The following is a 19,799-nucleotide window of genomic DNA, read 5'->3' as shown; positions in this document are numbered from 1 at the left end:
GCCAGTAGCCTCCAAAGGGGGGGAAGTACAGTGTCACAGCCACTAACAGAAATGAAGTTGGCCCACGCACCACGAGGGTGAGCCAGTAACCGACTTCACTTGAATCTCTTGCGCTCCTTTTAAGGGGGCGACCTGCTTCCTGCCCACCGGGGCGTGCTGGTCTAAGGGAACTGTGTCAGCGTGTTGCGGAGTCACTGCCCATGCAACCGGGAAGTGGCAACACATGTCACCAAGTGAGACGGGGGGGGGGGGGGGAGGGGGGGCCTGTCCCATCTTGTACCAACTGACTTGGGCGGTGAATTGGCCCGTCTAACCGCGCAGTCGCTTGGCCCGCTAAAGTAGTGTTTATCCTTCTTTTCAATAGGTCTTAGCACCATTTTTATTATTTCATGTGATTTGTTAATACTTAGTATTTACTTTACAAAATTAATAAAAATAAATTCCATGGAGATGTAAGAGGAAACCAAGTCGGTGAGAGGTGGGACTGCAGTTCTTGAACGTGAAGACGGAACCAAACAAAACTGGGACAACAGTGAAAGTTGAAAGTTAGGGGCTGAGCACGACACGGTTAGCATCGCACACCAGTATCGCAGCACCAGTTTGAATCTGTCTGTAAAGGGTTTGTACGTTCTCCTCGTGTCTGCGCTGGTTCCCTCCCACTTTCCAAAGGTACCTTGGATGCTCGTGGAAGTATTTTGGCAGCACGGGCTCATGTGTCTCCGAATGATAAGTGAATTATAAAATTAGAAGCGACTGAGGCGCCTGCAGCCACACCGGCCTATAAACGCTCCAACTCACCCGACCTCTGCGGCTAAGCAAGCTCAAGCCTGGTTGGTACCCGAATGGGAGACCACTGGGAATACCAGGGGCTAGTAGACAGCATGGTTAGCACAATGCCATGCTGGCTCTATGTTCTTCCCATGTCTGCCAGGGTTTCCCCAGGGCCTCCGGTTTCCTCCCACCATTCAAAAACATACCGGGGTTGAAGGTCAATTAGGCGGCACGGAATATCATTTGGCCGAAAGGGGCTGTTTCCGTGCTGGACGTACGCCTAAATTTAACTGGGCGGGGAAATGAGCTCAAGAAGAGGGAGGGGGAGGGAAGATGGTGCGACACGATGATCATTTGTCCCCTCCCTCCTCTCCCATTAAACTTACTCTGGAGATGATTCTGGCGTGAGACTCGACATTTCCTCTGTTGGTACTGGGTAGATGGAGAAAAGGAAAGAGAGAGATAGAAAGAATTTGGATCAATTACATCTTCATGGATAACCAGCTCATTAACAGTATGCACTCAAGATGGCTGGGTCTTCAGTCAGAGATACAGAACATTCCAACACACTACAGGCCTTTCAGCCCTTGACTTAAGTATTTCCACCAAAAAAAAACACCCCTCTATTTTTCTTTTCTCTGTCTAAGATTCTCTTAAATATCCCCAATGTTGCAGCCTCCACCACCTTCTCCAGCAAGGAATTCCAGGCCCCCACAACTCTCTGTGTAAAAAAAACTTACCTCTGATGTCTCCCCTAAACTTCACTTTGTAGTAATATCCTCTGGTGTTTGTTATTCCTGCCTTAGGGGGGAAAAAGCGATGGCCGCCCACTCTACCTGTGCCCCTCAGAATCTTGTCGTCCTCTTTTAAGTCTCCTTTTATCCTTCTTCACTCCAAAGAGAAAAGTCCCAGCTCTGCTAACCTTGCCTCATAAGATTTATTTTCCATCCAGGCAACATCCGGGTAAATCTCCTCTGTACCCCCTCCACATCCTTCCTGTAATGAGGTGACCAGAACTGAACACAACACTCTGTGTGATCTCACCAGAGATTTGTAGAGCTGCAACATGACCTCTATACTCTTGAACTCAATCCCTCTATTAATGAAGCCCAGCTTCCTATAGGCCTGCTTAACTAACAACCTGCTCGGAAACCTTGAGAGAGGTATGGATTTGGACCCCAAGGTCCCTCTGTTCCTCCACACTGTTAAGTATCCGACCATTAACCCTGTACTCAGCCTTCTGCTTTGACCTCCCAAAATGCATCACCTCACACTCATCCGGATTGAACACCATCTGCCACTTTTCCGCCCAACTCTGCATCCCGCCTATTTCCTTTTGTAACCTGCGACAACCTTCAGCTCCATCCACAACTCATCCAACCTTTGTATCATCCACAAACTTACTGACCCATCCTTCCGCCTCTTCATCCAGTTTGTTTATAAAAAAAAATCACAAAGAGCAGGGGACCCAGAACAGATTCCTGCAGCCCCTCCACTAGTCACCAGCCTCCAGGCAGAATACTTACCGTTCATTACTACTCTGTTTTCGACAGGGAAGCAGATTTTTAATCCATACAGCCAAGGTTGCACAACTCCCCTGCCTCATGACTTTCTGAACGAGTCTCTCATGAGGGACCTTGTCAAATGCCTTAGTAAAATCCATATACTCCACATCTACCACCCTACCTTCATCAGTGTTTCTTGTTACCTGGAGAGCATACATAGAGCAAAGCCTGCTTCCATCATTGCCCTCAGCCCTGGTGCAGGGCGTCAAGAAATGGTGGTGGGGTGGGAGGGGGCTGATGAACAGTTCTTAGCTCAGACAGTTACCCAGTGAACATGGGGGGGGGGGAGGGTATCATGGGTAAGCCCCGGTCCTCTCTCCAACCCTCCTGCCCTTAATGGTTTCCCTCAGACTCTGCTCGCCAGGAAGATCTATTCGGGGCAGCCAGGAGCCTATGTCCAACTGGAGGGTCAGTAAACCCGATCCAGTGGCAACTCTAGGCATTTACACTCCCCACCATTCTTCTCAAGTCTCAGAAATGAGAATCACTGAATGACGTAACGAGGGAAGACCCATCTGCACCGTTGGCTTTTAGCTGCACCTTCCTGCTCATGGCCCAAACGCGGCACCTCTACCCCCTTCTTGTCTAATTGCTACCCCATCTTTTGCTTTCGAAGTTCACCTTCTGACAGGCTGTCACCTTTCAAAGTTAGGGAGCATCTTCTTCCATTTGACAGAGGAAATCCTCACCAGGTACAGTACGGAGCGGTAAAAACACACACAAATGCTGGAGTGATTCAGCCAGTCTCGTAGAATCCAGAGGAGGTAAAGATACATGACATCTTACCTTCTCTGCCAGACTGGCTGACTTCCTCCAGGATTTCTGCAAGGTTTTACTACAATCACAGCATCCGTGGACTTCTGGTTTTCACGGTATGCCGCAGATCAGCTTGGCTAGTATCTGGTTATGGGCTTCCAATTTTAAATAGTAATTCATTTGGTGATGCCTTCAGGTTGACAATCGGATGTTGAACATGATCCATTAAAGAGGAATATGCCAAAATACTTTCTCTTCAGCGTTTTGGAGATTGACTGAAGGTTGACAGGATGGAACTTTAAAGACATTCCACAAACCCCGAAGATTCGTTTGCAGGTCCAGCGCTCCATGAAGGCAGCAAATGGGATGTTGGTTTTCATTGCTTGAGGACTAAATTTAGGAGCAGGGAGGTGATGCTGCAACTGTACAAGGTCCTGGCGAGGCCATATCTGGAGAACTGCAGGCAGTTCTGGTCTCCATACTTGTGGAAGGATGGACTGGCTTTGGAGGTGGTGCAGAGGTTCACCAGGTTGATTCCAGGGATGAGGGGGTTGGCCTATGAGGAGTCTGGGACTGTACTTGCTGGAGTTCAGAAGAATGAGAGGGGATCTTATAGAAATGTATAAAATTATGAAAGGTAAGTTGTTCCCATTGGTGGGGGAGACCAGAACGAAGGGTAATAGCCTCAAGATTCAGGGCTGTAGATTTAGGATGGAGATGAGGGGGAACTGCTTTTCCCAGAAGACCTTCCATTGGTCAAGATATCCATTTATATCAACCCATCCACAGAAAATCCACCATGTTGATTATATTTCTTTCAATCTATTGACTGGCTGAAGCCAATCCTTTTCTCCATTGGACTATTAATCCCTCGCTACTTGTCTATTTAACTCTACCAGTTTTCCCATTCTTTCTCACCACAGGAGGCCTGCTACCCTCATAGAATGCAGCGAGATAAATAGACCGGAAAACTTGCAGCACAATACAGGCCCTTCGGGCCACAAAGCTGTGCTGAACATGTCCCTACCTTAGAAATCACTAGGCTTTCCCATAGCCCTCTATTTTACTGACCTCCGTGTACCTATCCAAAAGTCTCCTAAAGGACCCTAGTTGCTAGCTGCCCATTCCACACACCCAGGACCCTGACATCTCTGTACCTACTCCCCAGTGTCCTCAATCGTGGCAGATTCAACCTTCACACCGACAGCGATCGGGACTGGGGGTTCGAGTCCCGGACTGTCTGTAAGGAGTTTGTACTAAAGTCCCAATCACTAGTGCTAAAAAGGTGGAATCTGCCGCGATCGGGGACCAGGGTTTGAGTCTTGAACTGTCTGTAAGGAGTTTGTACAAATGTCTTGATCGCTTACACTGTAAAGACATTGTGCTAACGGCTCCACTAACCGTGTCACCCCACTGTATTAGTTCCTGTTTTACGCTTTGTTCCTCCTTCGATATGTGTACATAGGGGGTTCCCTTAGGGGTCGATTTCTGTTTTCCGGCATTTTCCATGGTCCAGCCATGGCCAGATCACTGGACTGAAGAGGTTTAACTTGTATCTAGCATTTTCCTACTGTATAGCCCTCCATTTTCCTCAAGTCACAGATACAATCGCCCAACAGACTTGCCACGAAACATAGACCCACAGAGTTCTACAGCAAGGAAGCAGACCCTTCAGCCCAATGCACCTTTGCTAGCCATTGCCTAGCTTTGTCCCTGCATTTGACCCATAATCACTCAGAATGTTTCCGATTCATGTACTCATCTAAACGTCTTCTGAAGGTTGTAATTGCCTCCACCTCTACCACTTTCCATGGCAGCTTGTTGTATATCGAGGCGGCGCAGTTAGCGAGGTAGGACGACCCAAGACGTGAGCTCACCTTGAAGCTTCCTCCGGTGGAACCGCGGTGAGCCGAGGAAACTGTTCTTGATGGAGTTGAGCCGAGTTCTCCAGGGCACTCCGCCGACGCCGGGGCTGGAGGGAGGCGTTGCATTGGGGGTACTGCCGGGGCTTTCCTTTGGCGTGTGGACTGGGGTCCCCAGCGGGGTAGGGAGGGGGCTGCCTCTAGGGGAGGGGTGAGGGGTCACCTGTGTGGCAGGGATAGATTTGGCGCTCGTTTTAGTACCCGGGAAAAACCGAGGGGAGCCAGTGGGAACATAGGGAGGCGAGGGGATGGAGTGGCGCGGCGAGGTGGGTGCATGGTGCGGGCTCTGGGGCTTGGCTGAAGGGGAAGTGGCTGCAAGATTGATGGGGAGAGGGTTGGATCTGATCGGCTGCAGGGGCTTCTCGCTCAGGGTGGCCTTGGCCGGCAGCGTCTGTGTCTTGGGGTCGGGCTGACGGTGGTGGTGGGCGAGTTTGGACTGCCACACGGTGCCAGGCTGGTGAGAGTAGTCCGAACAAGCATCGCGCTCGGGCGAGAAGCTAAAGACGGGGCTCTGAGGAGGGACAGAGAACTTGCGAGTGGGCTACAGATCATGGAGTGAGGGGGGGGTGTGGGGGGGAGTGGAGAACAGCAGCAGTTCAGCAGCGTGGTACCAGCAGCACACGGAGAAAGGATTGCAAGCAGAGAGACGTCAACCAAGAGATGCCCCCCCGCCACAAGGAAATGCCCCCCCCTTGGCCCAGGGAGAGCCTGCAGTTTCTTGGCGACTGGCCCAAACCACCCACCCCCTCCACCCCCTCAACCAAAGGGGCTCACTCATCCACGGGGCGCCGGCCTCTCAAGGCCTTGACCCTACTGGTTCTGAGTGAGTGTGTGGCAGAAGACAGGCATGGAGGCGGAGGTGGCGGTGCTGGAATCTGGAGCAGACACTCCATGGGAGAAGAGGAAAGGTCTGCTCCGGGGCACAAAGGTTCGACCATTTCTTTTCTCCCAAAGATGCTGTTCGACAGGCAGACTGTGTTGAGGGGGGCAGTCAAGCACACCTCCAGTTGACGCTCCAGACAGAGCTGGGAGCTGCGAGGGGGATTGCGGTCTTACTTTCCCCACACACCGATGGCAGCTCCAAGGGAGTCAGCCCGGGTCACGAAGCCATGCAGAGTGCCCCTGGTCAGTCCACGCTGGAATCAGCGAGCGGGCCTGGCAGCGGACTCTTCCCGAGTCAGGCTAGGGCAGTGGTTCTCAACCTTCTTTCGGCCTAAGGCCCACCTGGCTTCTGGCATAACATGCGGAACGGTTATCGCAACGCTGTTAAAGCATCAGTGTCCTAGGTTCAAATACTGTGCTGTATGTTCTCCCCATATTTGTGCAGGTTTCCTCCCACCCTCCAAAACACGGGGTGGGGGGGGGGGGTTGTAGATTAATTGAGCAGCAAGGCCTTGTGGGCCTTTTACCGCGCTGTATGTCTAAATTAAAATTTTTAAAATGCCATGGCCCACTCACGCCAATGACCGAGCAATATTTTTCAAGCCAAATGCAACTCTGTCAGAAACACATCTTTATCATGTTTAATTAAATATTTTTAAAGACCCATATGGAAGCACACTGTGACCATGGCCCACTGGTTGAGAACCACTGGGCTAGAGAAACCCACAAGCCCTTTCTTATTGCCAGGCTTCACGCTTCACGCCACCGGATATGGCAAACATCAAGACATTCTCAGGGTTGAGCGTGCAAAGAGCAATCAAACCATGCCGGCACCAAGGGCAGGCAGGTCTCCATCCGCAGTTCTGATTCCCGGCAAAGTGAAAACCCCCCACCCCGTCCCATTCCGACCACTCTGGTTGCCAGGAAAGGTGGAACAAGAGGGGACGGACTCTTGGCGGACCGCCAGTCAGAGGGAAAGGGGCTCGCCGCGTGCCGGGGTCAAAGCAGGCAGCCAAGGTGGAGGGCAGTGTCTGGGGGCTGTTTCCGGCCGCGCAAGCCGAGCCAGCGGCCGAAAGCCCGGCCAAAGCGCTGGGCTTCGTGCAGTGTTAGCATGAAACGTGGAGGGGGAGAGAGAGCGCGTTCTGGCAGGGAGCACAACTCTGCCAGCAACACACAACGGGTTAGTCAGCCTCTGTGGAGAGACGCCCGGCCAATGTTTCCCTGGGATATTGAGGGAAGTAAACACACAGAAATGATGGAGGAACTTAACTGGTCTCGCAGAGTCCATAGGAGGTAAAGATATATAACCAAAGTTGTGGGCCTCAGGTTAGACATCTTCACTGCCTCTGGACGGTGCGAGACCTGCTGAGTTTCTCCACTTCTGCTACACTCATGTTTCACCGTCTAACTAATGCTCTGGAGTTGTTGGACCACATGTTCCTTGGTATCCAGAAACACCTGACAAGGTGCATACTCAGGGGTCTGGATCTGGAGTTCGGGTTGGACTGTGTGGCTGTGAATTGCTGGAGGCAAATCCATGGACATTTGGCTGGGGCGGGGCGGGGAACTCTCTTTTGCTTCTCTTTCTCAGACTGCAAGGGGCGATTCCTGCTGATGGGGAATCTTGGCAGACTAAAGAATCATTGTCTAATTTTTTTTTGCAATATGATATTTTAGTTTTTATTACCACAATAATAAACAGTATCTGATCTGAAGTTCAGGAACAAAAGTGCCCTCGAATGTTCCAGATATCTTCCTCTCTCTCCACAGACACTGGCTAGTTTGCGTAGTGTTTTTGAAATTCTGCTTTTATTCTAAATTTCACCACATTTCCCATTTTTTTGTGGGGGGGGGGGGGTTTTGTTGTGTTCTGCCGGGGCTGTGGGTGTTGGCCTGGACTTGGAGCATCGCAGAGATTTCACCTTGTGCACGGCCCCTCGTGGATGTTAACCCTGATCCAGCTATTCCCATCACCAGGTGGTGTACTACTGCTGTCAAATTATCAAGGGGGGGTTAAAAAAAAACTATCAACCCATCTGTGGGGTAAATAAGGGGTGGCCAACCTTTTAACAGCACGGTGGTGGGCCATTTCGACCCACGAGTGTGCACCGGGTTAAATTGGGCGGCATAGACTCGTGGGCCAAGATGGTCTGCTACTGTGCCGTATGTGTAGTTTAAAAATTAAAAGGTGGGGCCACCCCAGATGAAACTCACCCCAGGGGAGAGCGAGTGCAGTGATGCAGATGGCTCGGCAGCACAGCCCTGTGGCCAGTCCACCTCACTGCAGCTCGCTGCAGCTATTCCATCATCCCTGCGGTAGAACAGGAAAGTCTGCAGACACTATGGTTAAAATGCAAAGCTGGGAGAAACTCGTGCAGCAAGGATAAAGATGCAGAACCAACGTTTCAGGCCTGAGGGCTCAAGGGCGCAACGCTGGTTATGTGTCTTTATCCTGGCTATATAAAGCACACCATTTGACCTGCTGAGATTCCCCCAGCTTTGCGTTTTTACATTCTCCAAACCCCAGTAAAGCTAACACCAAAGCATTCTCTATCTTTGATTAACTTGGCTTCTCTCTCTCCAGGTTCTCCACAGCTTTTTCGCTCTTGCCTCAAATCTCTCGACATTCCTGCTTTTCAGTGCACGGGTGCACCGCTTTTCACGGATCTGTTCGTGTCCTGAAGACATGACTTGGGAAGTTTTGGAGTCGCAGCGTCCACAGGACGTAAAGAGAGATGACCGATGTTTCAGGCCTGAGCCCTTCTTCAAGAGTAATTTCTTAAGGTGATATGTGAATCAATAAATAGAAAGGTTGAGAACCAGTGAGAGAAAGAGGGGAGATCCTCGGACAAAAGGTGCTGATTGGATATGATAAGAGGAAAGGTGAGAACTGATTTTAAATTTAGACATTCAGCATGGTATAGGCCATTTTGGCCCATGAGCCCGTTTCGCCCAATTACACCTGATTAACCTACAGCCTCGGTGCATTCTGGAGGGTCGGAGGAAGCCCACACAGACAGAAGGAGAACGTAATAACTCCTTACAGACAGCGCCAGATTCGAACCCGGATCGCTTGCGCTGTAACACCTAACCGTGCCAACGTTGGCTCAGTTTAAGAAGACAGAGGGAAAAGGGGGAGAGAAAGAGAATGAACCAGAGGGAAGGAGATGGGAAGTAGTAGGGGATTTCTTTGGCGGAAATCTAAAAGGTCGATGTTAATGCCGTCTGGTTGGAGGGCGCCCAGACTGAAGATGAGGGGTTGGTCCTCCGATTTGCAGGTGGTCTCAGTCTGGCCGTTCACGAGACCATGGGCAGACATGTCGGCAAGGGAATGGGACGGGGAATTGAAATGGGTGGCCACTGCCAGACTGAGACCACCTGCAAATCGGAGGACCAACCCCTCATCTTCCATCTGGACGCCCTCCAACCGGACAGCATCAACATCAACCACTCAGAAAACTTCCCTTCTTCCTGTCTCTTTCCCTCTCTCTCTCCCCTTTTCCCTCTTGTCTCCTTTCATGGAGCCAAAATCAATTCTCACCTCTCCTCTTATCATATCCCATTAGCACTTTTTGTCTATCGGTCTGGACTCCGACCCCTCTCCCTCTTTCTCTCTAGTCTTTAATTAAGACGCCTTCCTGCTCTTTTGTTCATCCTGAAGAAGGGCTCAGGCCCGAAACGTCGGGAATATGTCTTTACCTCCTACAGCATTTACTTTGTGGGTTTTTTTTAAACCACAATTGCACCATCTGCAGACTTCCTTGGTTCACCCAGTCAGTTATTGCGAGATGGGCATCCGACTTTATAACTCTTTGGATATGTGGGTTGACTCACTTGTACACTGGGGCAAGAGTTAAATGATCTTGCAGTATCTTTCGGAGGCTGATTTAGTGGAGGCAAGCTCTGGGACCATCCTGTCAAGGGGCACCTTGCAGAGATAAGAATTGGTGCTGTTCTTATATAGACCTTTTGATTAGTACAAGAAGAGGCCCTTAGGCCCACCGTGACTGTACTGACCAGGATGTCCACCCATCTAATCCTAACTGCCTGCTCATAGACTGGGTCACTCCCTTCCCTACCTATTCCCATGCTCTAGTGAATTCCTCTTAACATTGTGGTACTGTTGCAAGGATTAGTATAAACCTGTTGAAGCAAATATTGACACTATCTTTCAGAGGTCAACTTTTGGGCCTATTTGCTGAGGAGAACATCCTGTGGTGGCAAAGATCACTGCCTGTTTTGACTGGTTGTTGAGGTGCAGATGGACGCTATTGTTCAGCTAAGACTGTCGCTATCTTGTGAAGGTAAAAATTGGTGCTGCCTTTACACCATCTTGTGGAGTAAAAGCACAACGCTGGAGAAACCCAGCAGGTCAAACAGTGTCCTTTATGTAGCAAAGAACCAACTTCGGGCTTGAGCCCTTCATCAACGTGTGGGTGAAATGTAAGCAGTGACCTGAACAACATGGTGGGGGCAGGCAGGAGATGGATATGTGAGGGAGGGCACACCAGCAAACGGGGGGGGGGGGGAAATGGCTCTGTAAATGGATGGAGAGGAAGGGGGCGGGGAGATGGAAAAGACAGGGATGGGGAGAGAGGGAAAACAAAGAGTGGGCTAGCAGAAACTGGAGAAATCTTTAGCCGCTCTCAGGTGGCCACCTGAAAGTGGAGAACCCGGCCAGGAGGAGCACTTGCCTAACCCACCTCCTGTAGGTATCATCTCCGGCTCCGAAAATCCCCCCCCCACTTCACCTGAAAGCAGCAGTGGGGCTACGGCCACAGTCCACAGGAGCCGGCGTTTGCTCGGACGTGGCTCTCCTTCAGCTGGCACGTTCAGGTGATGGAAAGATGTATTCTCCGCGACCACCCGAACGTCCCAGCTGCACTCCCCCAGCCGTGTCTGCCGACGCATCATCTGCATCCGAGCACCTGAAAGCGGCTTATGTTAATGCCATCCGGTTGAAGAGGGCCCAGACAGAGAATTAAATGCTGCTCCTCCAATTTACCGGTGGTCTTGGGTTGGCAATGCCTCAGGCCATGGACATGAGAGTGGGGCGCAAAAATGAAATGGGTGGCCTCTGGGAGATCCCTGTCACTGATACGGACAGAGTGAAGATCCTCAGCGAAGCAATCTCCCAGTCTGCGCCCAGTCTCTCCGACGTAGAGAAGCCCACGATGGGAGCCCCGGATGCAGTAGATCGCTCAAGAGGAGTGTTGCTTCACTTGAAAGGACTCTTTGTGGCCCCGAAAGGTGGTGAGGGAGGAGGTGTAGCACTCCTTGAGGCCATTGGTATCTTTGCTGTATAAAAGGCACTGTTTGACCTGCAGAGTTTCTCCAGTCTTGTGTTTTTACTTCAATCACAGAGTCTGCAGACCCTCATGTTGTGGAGGTCAGATTGGGGCCATTTTATTTAAATAACAATCAAGTACATCTGGTGCAACATTTTTGTCTCAAATAGAAGCCACATCCTCATCAAACAGTCGATTTTCTATCGCACTACACTGAGCTGGGAAGTACAGGGCCATTGTAAAATACTCCAGCATTTGCGAAGCACAGTGGTTTGGCCCAGTGAAAGGCAATAGCTGTCCTTCGTCAGGAAATCCTCCTGCCTCAGCCTGTTTGTACACCCAAAGGTCAATTCATGAACTGATGTTTGTACTGTGATAAAGAACCTGCCCTTTCTGTGTGATAGGGTGCCGATTTAATCCCAGTCACAATGCAGTGAAGAGAGCACTGATGGCATTGGGACTCACCCACTCACCCTGCAGGCCTGAACTTAAATTGAACCATTGGCTGACTAATCGTTGTGGGGATGCCCAAATTCCCCTTGGGTTGTGGGTAAGGATGGAGTGGAAGTGCGGGGTCTGCAGGTCACTCCTTCCGGAGCTGGAAGGTGTAAGCAGAACTCTCTTGCTTGTGCATCAGGGAGGGGAGTGGAGGCAGATCCAACCGGTGTCTTCAGAAGGGGGGCTGGAGAAAAGTTGTGGGGTGTTGGGGAAGTGGAAGTGGGGGGGGGGGGGGGGTGTTGTGACACAGAGCCAGTGCAGAGTCAACAGGGAGGGTAGGCTCCTTGTCTGCTCCAAAGGTGCCGAATGTCCCTGACCAGATCTCCTGCTGTTTGTGATTCCAGCCCAGGCATCTGGGAAGGTTAAAGGTCCGCTGGCTCTGAACGGGGTGGGGAAAGGGTGTGTAAAAGCTGCCAGACATTTGACACTTCTGGAGGGTCCCAACACCTTGATCCGAGGTTCAGCCAGTTAGGCCCCAGTCTCAGCGACCGCTGGCCAGACGCAGCAGCCTGGAACCATGGGGAACACCTGTGCTCTCTGATGATGACATCCTCGAGCCCCGCTCCAGACCTCTCTCTGCCTCGGCCGTGTCCGTCCCCCCCCTTTACATCTCCGCATGCGCGTGGATGGACACAGACCCATGCCGCGACCCCGCTGCATTCATTAGCTGATCCACCAGCCAGCGAAGCGGCAAAGCAAGAACACGTCTGAGACGCACTTACCCTGGGGCTGCTGAGGGGACTTGTGGATAGACCACAGGAAGCTCCACTCACTGATCGAGACCTGGGCCAAGACAAAGCACAGACGTGGAACATTACAGCACAGTACAGGCCCTTTGGCCCACAATATTGTACCAACCCATATCACCGACTCCACCATCAGCCCAACCTCTCTCCCTCATACCCCATAACCCTCCATTTTCATTACATCCACATCAGAATTTATTGTCATGAACACGTCACGTTGTTTTTTGGCAGTGTAAAAATTTATAAGAACCACCTTAAAAATAGTGCAAGATAAAGTCAAAGTGAGGCTGTGTCTGTGGTTCCTTGATCATTCAGGAACCTGATGGCAGAGGGGAAGGAGCTGTCCTTGTGCCGCTGGGTGCTCGTCTTCAGGCTCCTGGACCTTTTCCCCGATGGTAGCAGAGTAAAGAGGGCACGGCCTGGGTGATGGGAGTCCTTGAGGATAGAGGCTGATTTCTTAAGATGTCCTCGATGTCCTTGTAGATGTCCTTAATGGAGTGAAGTCTAGTGGCTGTGATGTTGCAGGCCATAGAACAATTACAGCACAGAAACAGGCCACTTCGGCCCCTCTGGTCTGTACCCAACCATTTTTTCTTGCCTAGTCCCACTTGCCTATTAGATCTACCCACCTAAATGATCCCATTGTACCAAACTCCACCACCACCCCTGGTAACACATTCCAGGCACCCATTACTCTCTGCATTTAAAAAAAACTTACCCCTGGCGTCTTCTCTGAAGTCTTCACCCACCTTAAACTGATGTCCTCTGGTGTTGACCTTTGCCACCCCCCCTCCATATCTATAACTCCCCCTCCCCCTGTCCTCTTGTCCACGAGCAAGGACATCAGTGGGATGGAGCTCTGCACGGGCACCTCACTCCACATGCAATGCAGGTTGGGTGGGCAGTCCTGAACTCAGGATGACCGCCGTCCACTGGAATGAGCACGGGGAAGCTTTGCGATGTCTATATGGCACAGACACAGGCCCCTCAGCCCAGCCCGCCCAAGGCGTCTGCCCATTTGCCTGCACTTGGCCGGTTTCTTGAAACCTTTCACACTCGACTTTTAGATACAGGTGGTCCCTGACGTTGGCCCAAGTTCCGTTCAGATCTCAAAATGGACGCAAGTCAGACGTATGTTACTTTGGCCTTCCCCACCTCGAACACCGGGTCCTGGCGACAGCGATGTCTCAGCGCCCTCCCAGCCTATGGTTATCACTATGCTAGTCTGTCAAAATAAACACCCCTTCGATCCCCGGGATCTGTTGAGTAATCTTTATACAGGTACATAATCCTTTATCTGGAACCCTTGGGGGACAGTGTGTTCTGAATTTCGGATTTTTTCGGATTTCAGAAAGCCAGATTTAAGCCCACCCAAATTGTGCTGCTGTCGTCCCCCCCTCCCCCACCCGCCCAACTCGTGCTGCCGGTCTCCCCCCTCGTCCCCCGACTCATGCTGCCAGTCTCTCCCCACCCCCCCTCATCCACCCGACTCGCACTGCAGTCGAGCTTTCTGGATTTAAAATGTCCGGATAAAGGATTGTTTACCTGTATTTACACATATTTTAAAAAATGTTTGCATTATTTTTTCTCCTCAGTTGCATAATACATAAATCCCATAGGTTGTAAGTAGGGGACCACCTGAACTTCAAGTGTCCCACCTCGACCACTCTCCCAGCAGCTCCTTCCATGTACCTGCCACCTACCCAACAAATAAAATCGTACCTCAGGCTTCTTTTAAGTTTTTCCCCCATTCTAGGTTTGTTCTCCACTTCCATGGGGAACAGACTGTGACCATTCCCCTCATCCATGCCTGGGTGATTATGTGCAGCCCACAACCCAATGGAATGAAAAGGCAAAAAATAACCATTTCCAGTCTGAATCAATCCAAGGAAGAGTTTTCCATCCATTGAGCGGCAGCTGTTTCAACTTGGCCTTCCTCAACGGCAGGGCAGTCATGCAGTGAAACACAGAAGTCTGCCCATGCACAAGTCTGCCTGAGCAAACGCTGGAGGATCTAAGCACAGTGTCCGCAGGAGGCAAAGACGTATCACCGACAGTTCAGGCCTGAATCCTTCTTCAAAGAACAAGCAGGTGTGTGAATAAACACTGGGAGAGAGAAAGAAGGGCTGGGGGGTGGAGGTGGGAAGGATGGAAGGGAGAGACGTCCAGACCAACAGCCAAAGGGTGTTAATAAGAAGTGGCGAGAATTGATTTTGGCTCTGTAAAAGTAGACAGAGGGAAAGGGGGAGAGACGTCCAGAGCTGGAGGAAAGCAGACGGGGTGGGTGGGGGGGGTGGGGGTGGGGGGGGTGTGGTGGGGTGCGGTTTTAACAGAAATTGAAAAGGTCGATGTTGGAGAGCGACCAGACAGAATAGGAGGTGCTGCTCCTCCAATTTGCGTATGGTCTCAACCCAGAGGTGCATGAGATCACAGGTTAGACAGGTCAGCAAGGGAATGGGACATGGAATTGAAAGGGGAGGCCACTGGGAGATCCCCGCTATTGTGGCGAACAGAGCCGAGGTGCTCAACGAAGCGATCTACCAGTCTGTGCCCAGCCTCTCCGATGTAGAGGAGAGCAAGTGGGAGCGCCGGATGCAGCAGACGACTCCTGCAGGTTCACAAGTTAAATGATGCTTCATTTACCTGTTGGTCTGGACTCCTTCCCATCCCATTCTACCCCGTTTGTCTCCCCAGTTTTCATTCAGACATCTGCCTGCCATTTGAAGAAGGCCTCAGATCCGAAATGTCTTGTGGACGCTGTGAGACAAGTCGAGTTCTTCTAGCTTTTACTGTGTGATTTTACATTCCATTGAAGGGCAGGTGTTAAAGTTGACCTTCCCAAATGTCATTCTACTGGTGGGGCTTTTTCTCCACCACTAAGGATTGTGGGAGCCGGAGCACTCCACTCCCCTTCCAAGCTGGGAGATGCCTTGGATGCAATGCTGGGTTCCTCTGCTCCTGGCCTTGATGAGTGGGTGTCTCAGCCAGTCACCTCAAGGCCTGGCATTAAGGCAGTGGTTCTCAATCTTCCCCCCCCCCCCCCCCCCCACCCACTTACATACAACCTTAATTAATCCCAAAGAGCACCGATGGCAACTTCCTTTCCTGGAAGTGGGCGATGCAGTTGGTGATGTTGAGAGCTCACTTGGGGTGCTGCCAGATGTAAACGAGGAACAACACATCAGTTCCTCAAGAAATAGGAGCAGGAGTCGGCCATCCAGCCCGTCGAGGCTGCTCCGCCATTCAATGAGATCATGGCTGACCTGATGATCAGCTCATCTCCACCTACCTGCCTTTTCCCCATATCGCTCAATTCCCCCACTATGTAAAAATCTACCCAACCTCGGCTTAAATTCATTTACTGAGGTTGCCTCCACTGCTTCAATGGGCAGCGAATTCCATAGATTCACCCCATTCTGGGAAAAGCCGTTCCTCCTCATCTCCATCCTAAATCTACTCCCTTGGATCTTGAGACCATGTCCCCTAGTTCTGGAAACAACACCCACTTCTATCTTATCTCTGCGGTTCATAATTTTATAGATTTCTATAAGATCCTCTCTTCCAGTGAGTACTGTCCCAGACGACACAATCTCTCCTCATAGGCCAACCACCTCATCTCTGGAATCAACCTGGTGAACCTCCTCTGCACTGCCTCCAAAGCCAGTCCATCCCTCTTCAAGTAAGGAGGCCAGAACTGGATGCAAAACATCTACATCAAATTTTCTGATTTTAGGTAAACCTCACCTCTATCAGGTTCCACTGTTTCCATCTCTTCTCTACCCACTTTCAATCTTTACCCACTTTCTCTCTAGCTACCTCCCCTGGTGGTCTCTCTACCTTCTGTCCCATATCCTATCACTCCCTAGTCATCTCTGCCTCTCTCTCCCACTTCCTGTCCAATCCTCCCCCCACCCCACCTCCTCCACTCCCTGCCCAATCCCCTATCATCTCCCCTGCCCCAGTGGTCTCCTTACCTCCCCCACTCCCTGTCCCACTCCCACCCTGCCTTACCGCTGGCTGTGCTGGGTCACGTCAACAGCACGCCGTGCAGGTACTGGAGATCCACCGTCCGTCATGCTCAGCACCTCCATCGATTTCCTCTCGGGCCGGCGCTTGCCATGTCGGTTCAGCATGGGCGAATCGACCCGTTTCCTGGGGGGGTCTGGGTAGAAGGAAGGGTGGGCTGAGTTAGCTCTGAGCAACTTTCTCATCAACCATATTCGGTAAACAAATACAAGCTGCTACTTTCCTTCACTCATTGTAGCTCAGCAGAAGAGAAAAAAGAAATGAGCCTGCTTTTGCTGGGAGAAGTTTTTGGAGTTTCCTCTGCTCCTTGTGAATTCAAGTTTATTTGTCATCCAGTACAGCCCAACTTAACAGTATTTCCAGTCCATGGTGCAGAACAGTGCAAGCACGCATACAAACTTAAATAAATATTATTAATAATTGATGCAGTCACAGAGAGTTGTTTTAGCATTCAGCATTCTCACTGCCTGTGGAAAGAAGCAGGGACGTTTCTAGCTGAAGCTGGGGGCGTTTCTAGGTGAAGCACGGCGGCATTTCTAGGTGAAGCACGGGGCGTTTCTAGATGAAGCACGGGGCGTTTCTAGGTGAAGCACGGGGCATTTCTAGGTGAAACACGGGGCATTCCTAGGAGAAGCTGGGGGTGTTTCTAGGTGAAGCCGGGGGCGTTTCTAGGTATGGCAGGCACAGCATGAGCTCAGGCACTACTTGAAGATGGGGGTGCCACTAGAAGACTGCCCCCCCCGCCCCCCCAGCCAAGTGCTGCTTCCGCCAACATGGAACACACATCTGCTCGGTCCACCCGTCCTCCTTCCTCGTTCTACTGTTCCCTCTCAAGTATACATCATGGCGACCACCAAGGCCAGGTCTCGTAAGACCGTTTATTTTGACACATTGGCCACCCCTGCCATAAAGGTGCTATTTTGCATAGATGCACCCGCGGGAAGAAGCTGTTCCTCAGCCTTGTGGTGCTGGCTCTGATCGCATCAATGAGTGGGTGGGGTAGACCCCAGGGTGTTCACTGAACTAGTGACCGACGGTGGACTCACAACATCTCCTCACTTGTCAGGAAGGCTCAACAGTGAGTGAACTTCCTGAGAAGTTTGAAACAGCCACCATCATGTCAACCTTCTCTATCGAGAGCATCCTGGCCGGCTGAATCACAGCACGGTTTGGTTGCTGCAGAGAAATGCATCAGTCAATCCACAGGACCATAAGAGCGACAGAGAGGATTACCGGAATCTCCCTCCCTCCCTCATCGACATGATCTACTGGGATCATTGTCTGAAGAGGGCGTGCAAAATCATCGAGGACCCCTTCCATCCCGTACATTCATTTAGCTGCTCCCGTCGGGGAAGAGATACAGGAGTGTCAGAGCTACCACCACCAGGCCGATGAACAGCTTCTACCCAAGGGCAGTGAGAACGCTGAACGACTGATGAACTGCTCACACTGACCCTCTGAGACTCCACTATTATTTTACAATTTTTATTTATGTACTGCATACAAATCAGTTGTAAATACCATATATTTTGGTGCACAAGTTGATTGGTGTAGAAGTTAACCCTCATTATTCAGCTTAATTTTAAGGGTTTTATGGTATATCCGGTGTAGAAGTTGGCCCCCACTTTTCGGCCTCCCAGGAACAACCCAAAACTTTTTAAAACACCCCAATCGCAAGTAACAAAGCCGTAAATTAAGGAAGATTTTTTTAAAAAACCTTGGCCTACCAGGCAGGAGCGGCGATGGCCCACAGAGCTGGAGCAGTGACATCGTGCTTGCGGCGGGAGCAGGAACCTCTGCCTACCACGCAGCAGTGCTGACCTCAGGGTCCCAGGAAGGAGCGGTTATGGCGGCACCCAGCGGTGGGGAGGTGTCGGGGAGTGGCAGTGCCGGCAGTGGGGAGGAGCTTCCAGCATTGATTTATACGCCAGATCGACATCAATCTGTTTTTTTTTTAATTGGTGTATTTAAGGTCTCTAAAGTACATCCGCGTATAAGTCGACACGACCCACTTTTGAGAATTTTTTTTAAGGTTTCATGACTCGACTTGTACGCTAAAATATACGATATGTGTGCTGTGTCTATCTATTTGTTTGCATGTTTTTACACTAGGACTGAAGAACGCTGTTTCATCCAGTTGTACTTTACAATTGTTCTTGAACCTCTCTGCCGCTTATGAACTGAATTTGCTGGATCTCTCAGCACCTCCACCTGTGGTCTAACGAGGGACATAAATAGGACTAGGGAGGTGCAGGGACCTCGGAGGGTTGTAGAGAAGGAGGAGGTGGGTTCGAACAGGGAGTCCACCATCAAGGCAGGATGTGCTCAGAGGTGTGATGGTTCCTGCAGTGAAGTGGTTCGTTGCATTAACCGTGCCACCCAGATCCCTTTGCATCTTCTCCTCCCCCCCACCCTCATGCCCTCTAATTCTGCACTCCCCTACTCTGGGAGAGGGACTATTTACCAGGGTCCACGAGCACACTCGGGGGGGGGGGGGGTAGAAGGAGGAGTGGTGGGGGTAACTAGCCAGAGAGATAGGTCTCACACTCACCAATGTCGTTGTGTGGGGGCAAATCCTCGTCCTCGCAGCTTGGATAACGCTCTTTCCGATCCAGCAACAGGAAGTAGATCATTTTCTCCTGATTTTCCCTTGACGGGAGAGGACAGTAACAATGGTTAATAACACTGGACAATTGAAGATATTGCTTCCTGAACACTTCTGGGTGTAGTTTATATATTTGGAGCCACTGATCATGAAAAATCACCTTATTTTCCTATCACATACCATTTTTTAGATATAACCTATTTTTGTGGTTTCCTGTCATATTTTAATCTACTTCAAACCGTGAAGTGCAACATGCCATTGAAAATTAATTTTCTGCATTTGCACTTGCACGTCTTCCAGGTTGGTGTCGTCAGTGATGAACACGGGGAAAGGTTTCACCAGGACATTGCGGTATCAGGGCAACTGGAATCCATCAATGCTGGCCAACTATTGTTGGACACTGAGGCATCAGATGCTGAGTACAAATTAAAATCAGCGGCAAAACATTTTTTAGGTTATTTGAACTAACGCAATGTGCCAGCATCATTATGCGATTAAACATGTTAAATTCAATAAAAGTTAGTGTTTCTCCAACTCCATATATGACACAGAAAATCTGAAATGATCTTATGTTCAGCTTGAGGTGGTCTATCACAATCTCCAATTATTTTTTCATGAAGCAAAACATTTGAAAAACAAATTGTCCTGTGTAATGGGTGCCACACTCAACAGGTTTCCGACTCCTCCGCTTCCCAGGTAAATGTTTGATAATGCAGTGATGGGAATTGGGTATCATGTTC

The 19,799-nt window shown here is 50.6% G+C and overlaps 1 protein-coding gene across 1 annotated transcript in view; it reads right to left on the bottom strand.

Annotated features, from left to right (window-relative positions):
* LOC138749038 (serine/threonine-protein kinase BRSK2-like) overlaps positions 1-19,799 on the bottom strand; it is a 107,424-nt gene that overhangs the window by 13,290 nt on the left and 74,335 nt on the right. Inside the window, exons 11-17 of the mRNA XM_069910068.1 lie at positions 19,006-19,103; positions 16,440-16,590; positions 12,405-12,465; positions 5,460-5,525; positions 5,369-5,423; positions 4,970-5,194; positions 1,158-1,203 (exon numbers count right to left, since the gene is read on the bottom strand). Coding sequence (XP_069766169.1) covers positions 1,158-1,203; positions 4,970-5,194; positions 5,369-5,423; positions 5,460-5,525; positions 12,405-12,465; positions 16,440-16,590; positions 19,006-19,103 — 702 coding nt within the window. The remainder of the gene's footprint in view (positions 1-1,157; positions 1,204-4,969; positions 5,195-5,368; positions 5,424-5,459; positions 5,526-12,404; positions 12,466-16,439; positions 16,591-19,005; positions 19,104-19,799) is intronic.

Source organism: Narcine bancroftii, chromosome 13 (genome assembly GCF_036971445.1).
Source record: "Narcine bancroftii isolate sNarBan1 chromosome 13, sNarBan1.hap1, whole genome shotgun sequence".
NCBI classification, from domain to species: Eukaryota; Metazoa; Chordata; class Chondrichthyes; order Torpediniformes; family Narcinidae; genus Narcine; species Narcine bancroftii.
This window is presented reverse-complemented; position numbering and strand designations above follow the sequence as displayed.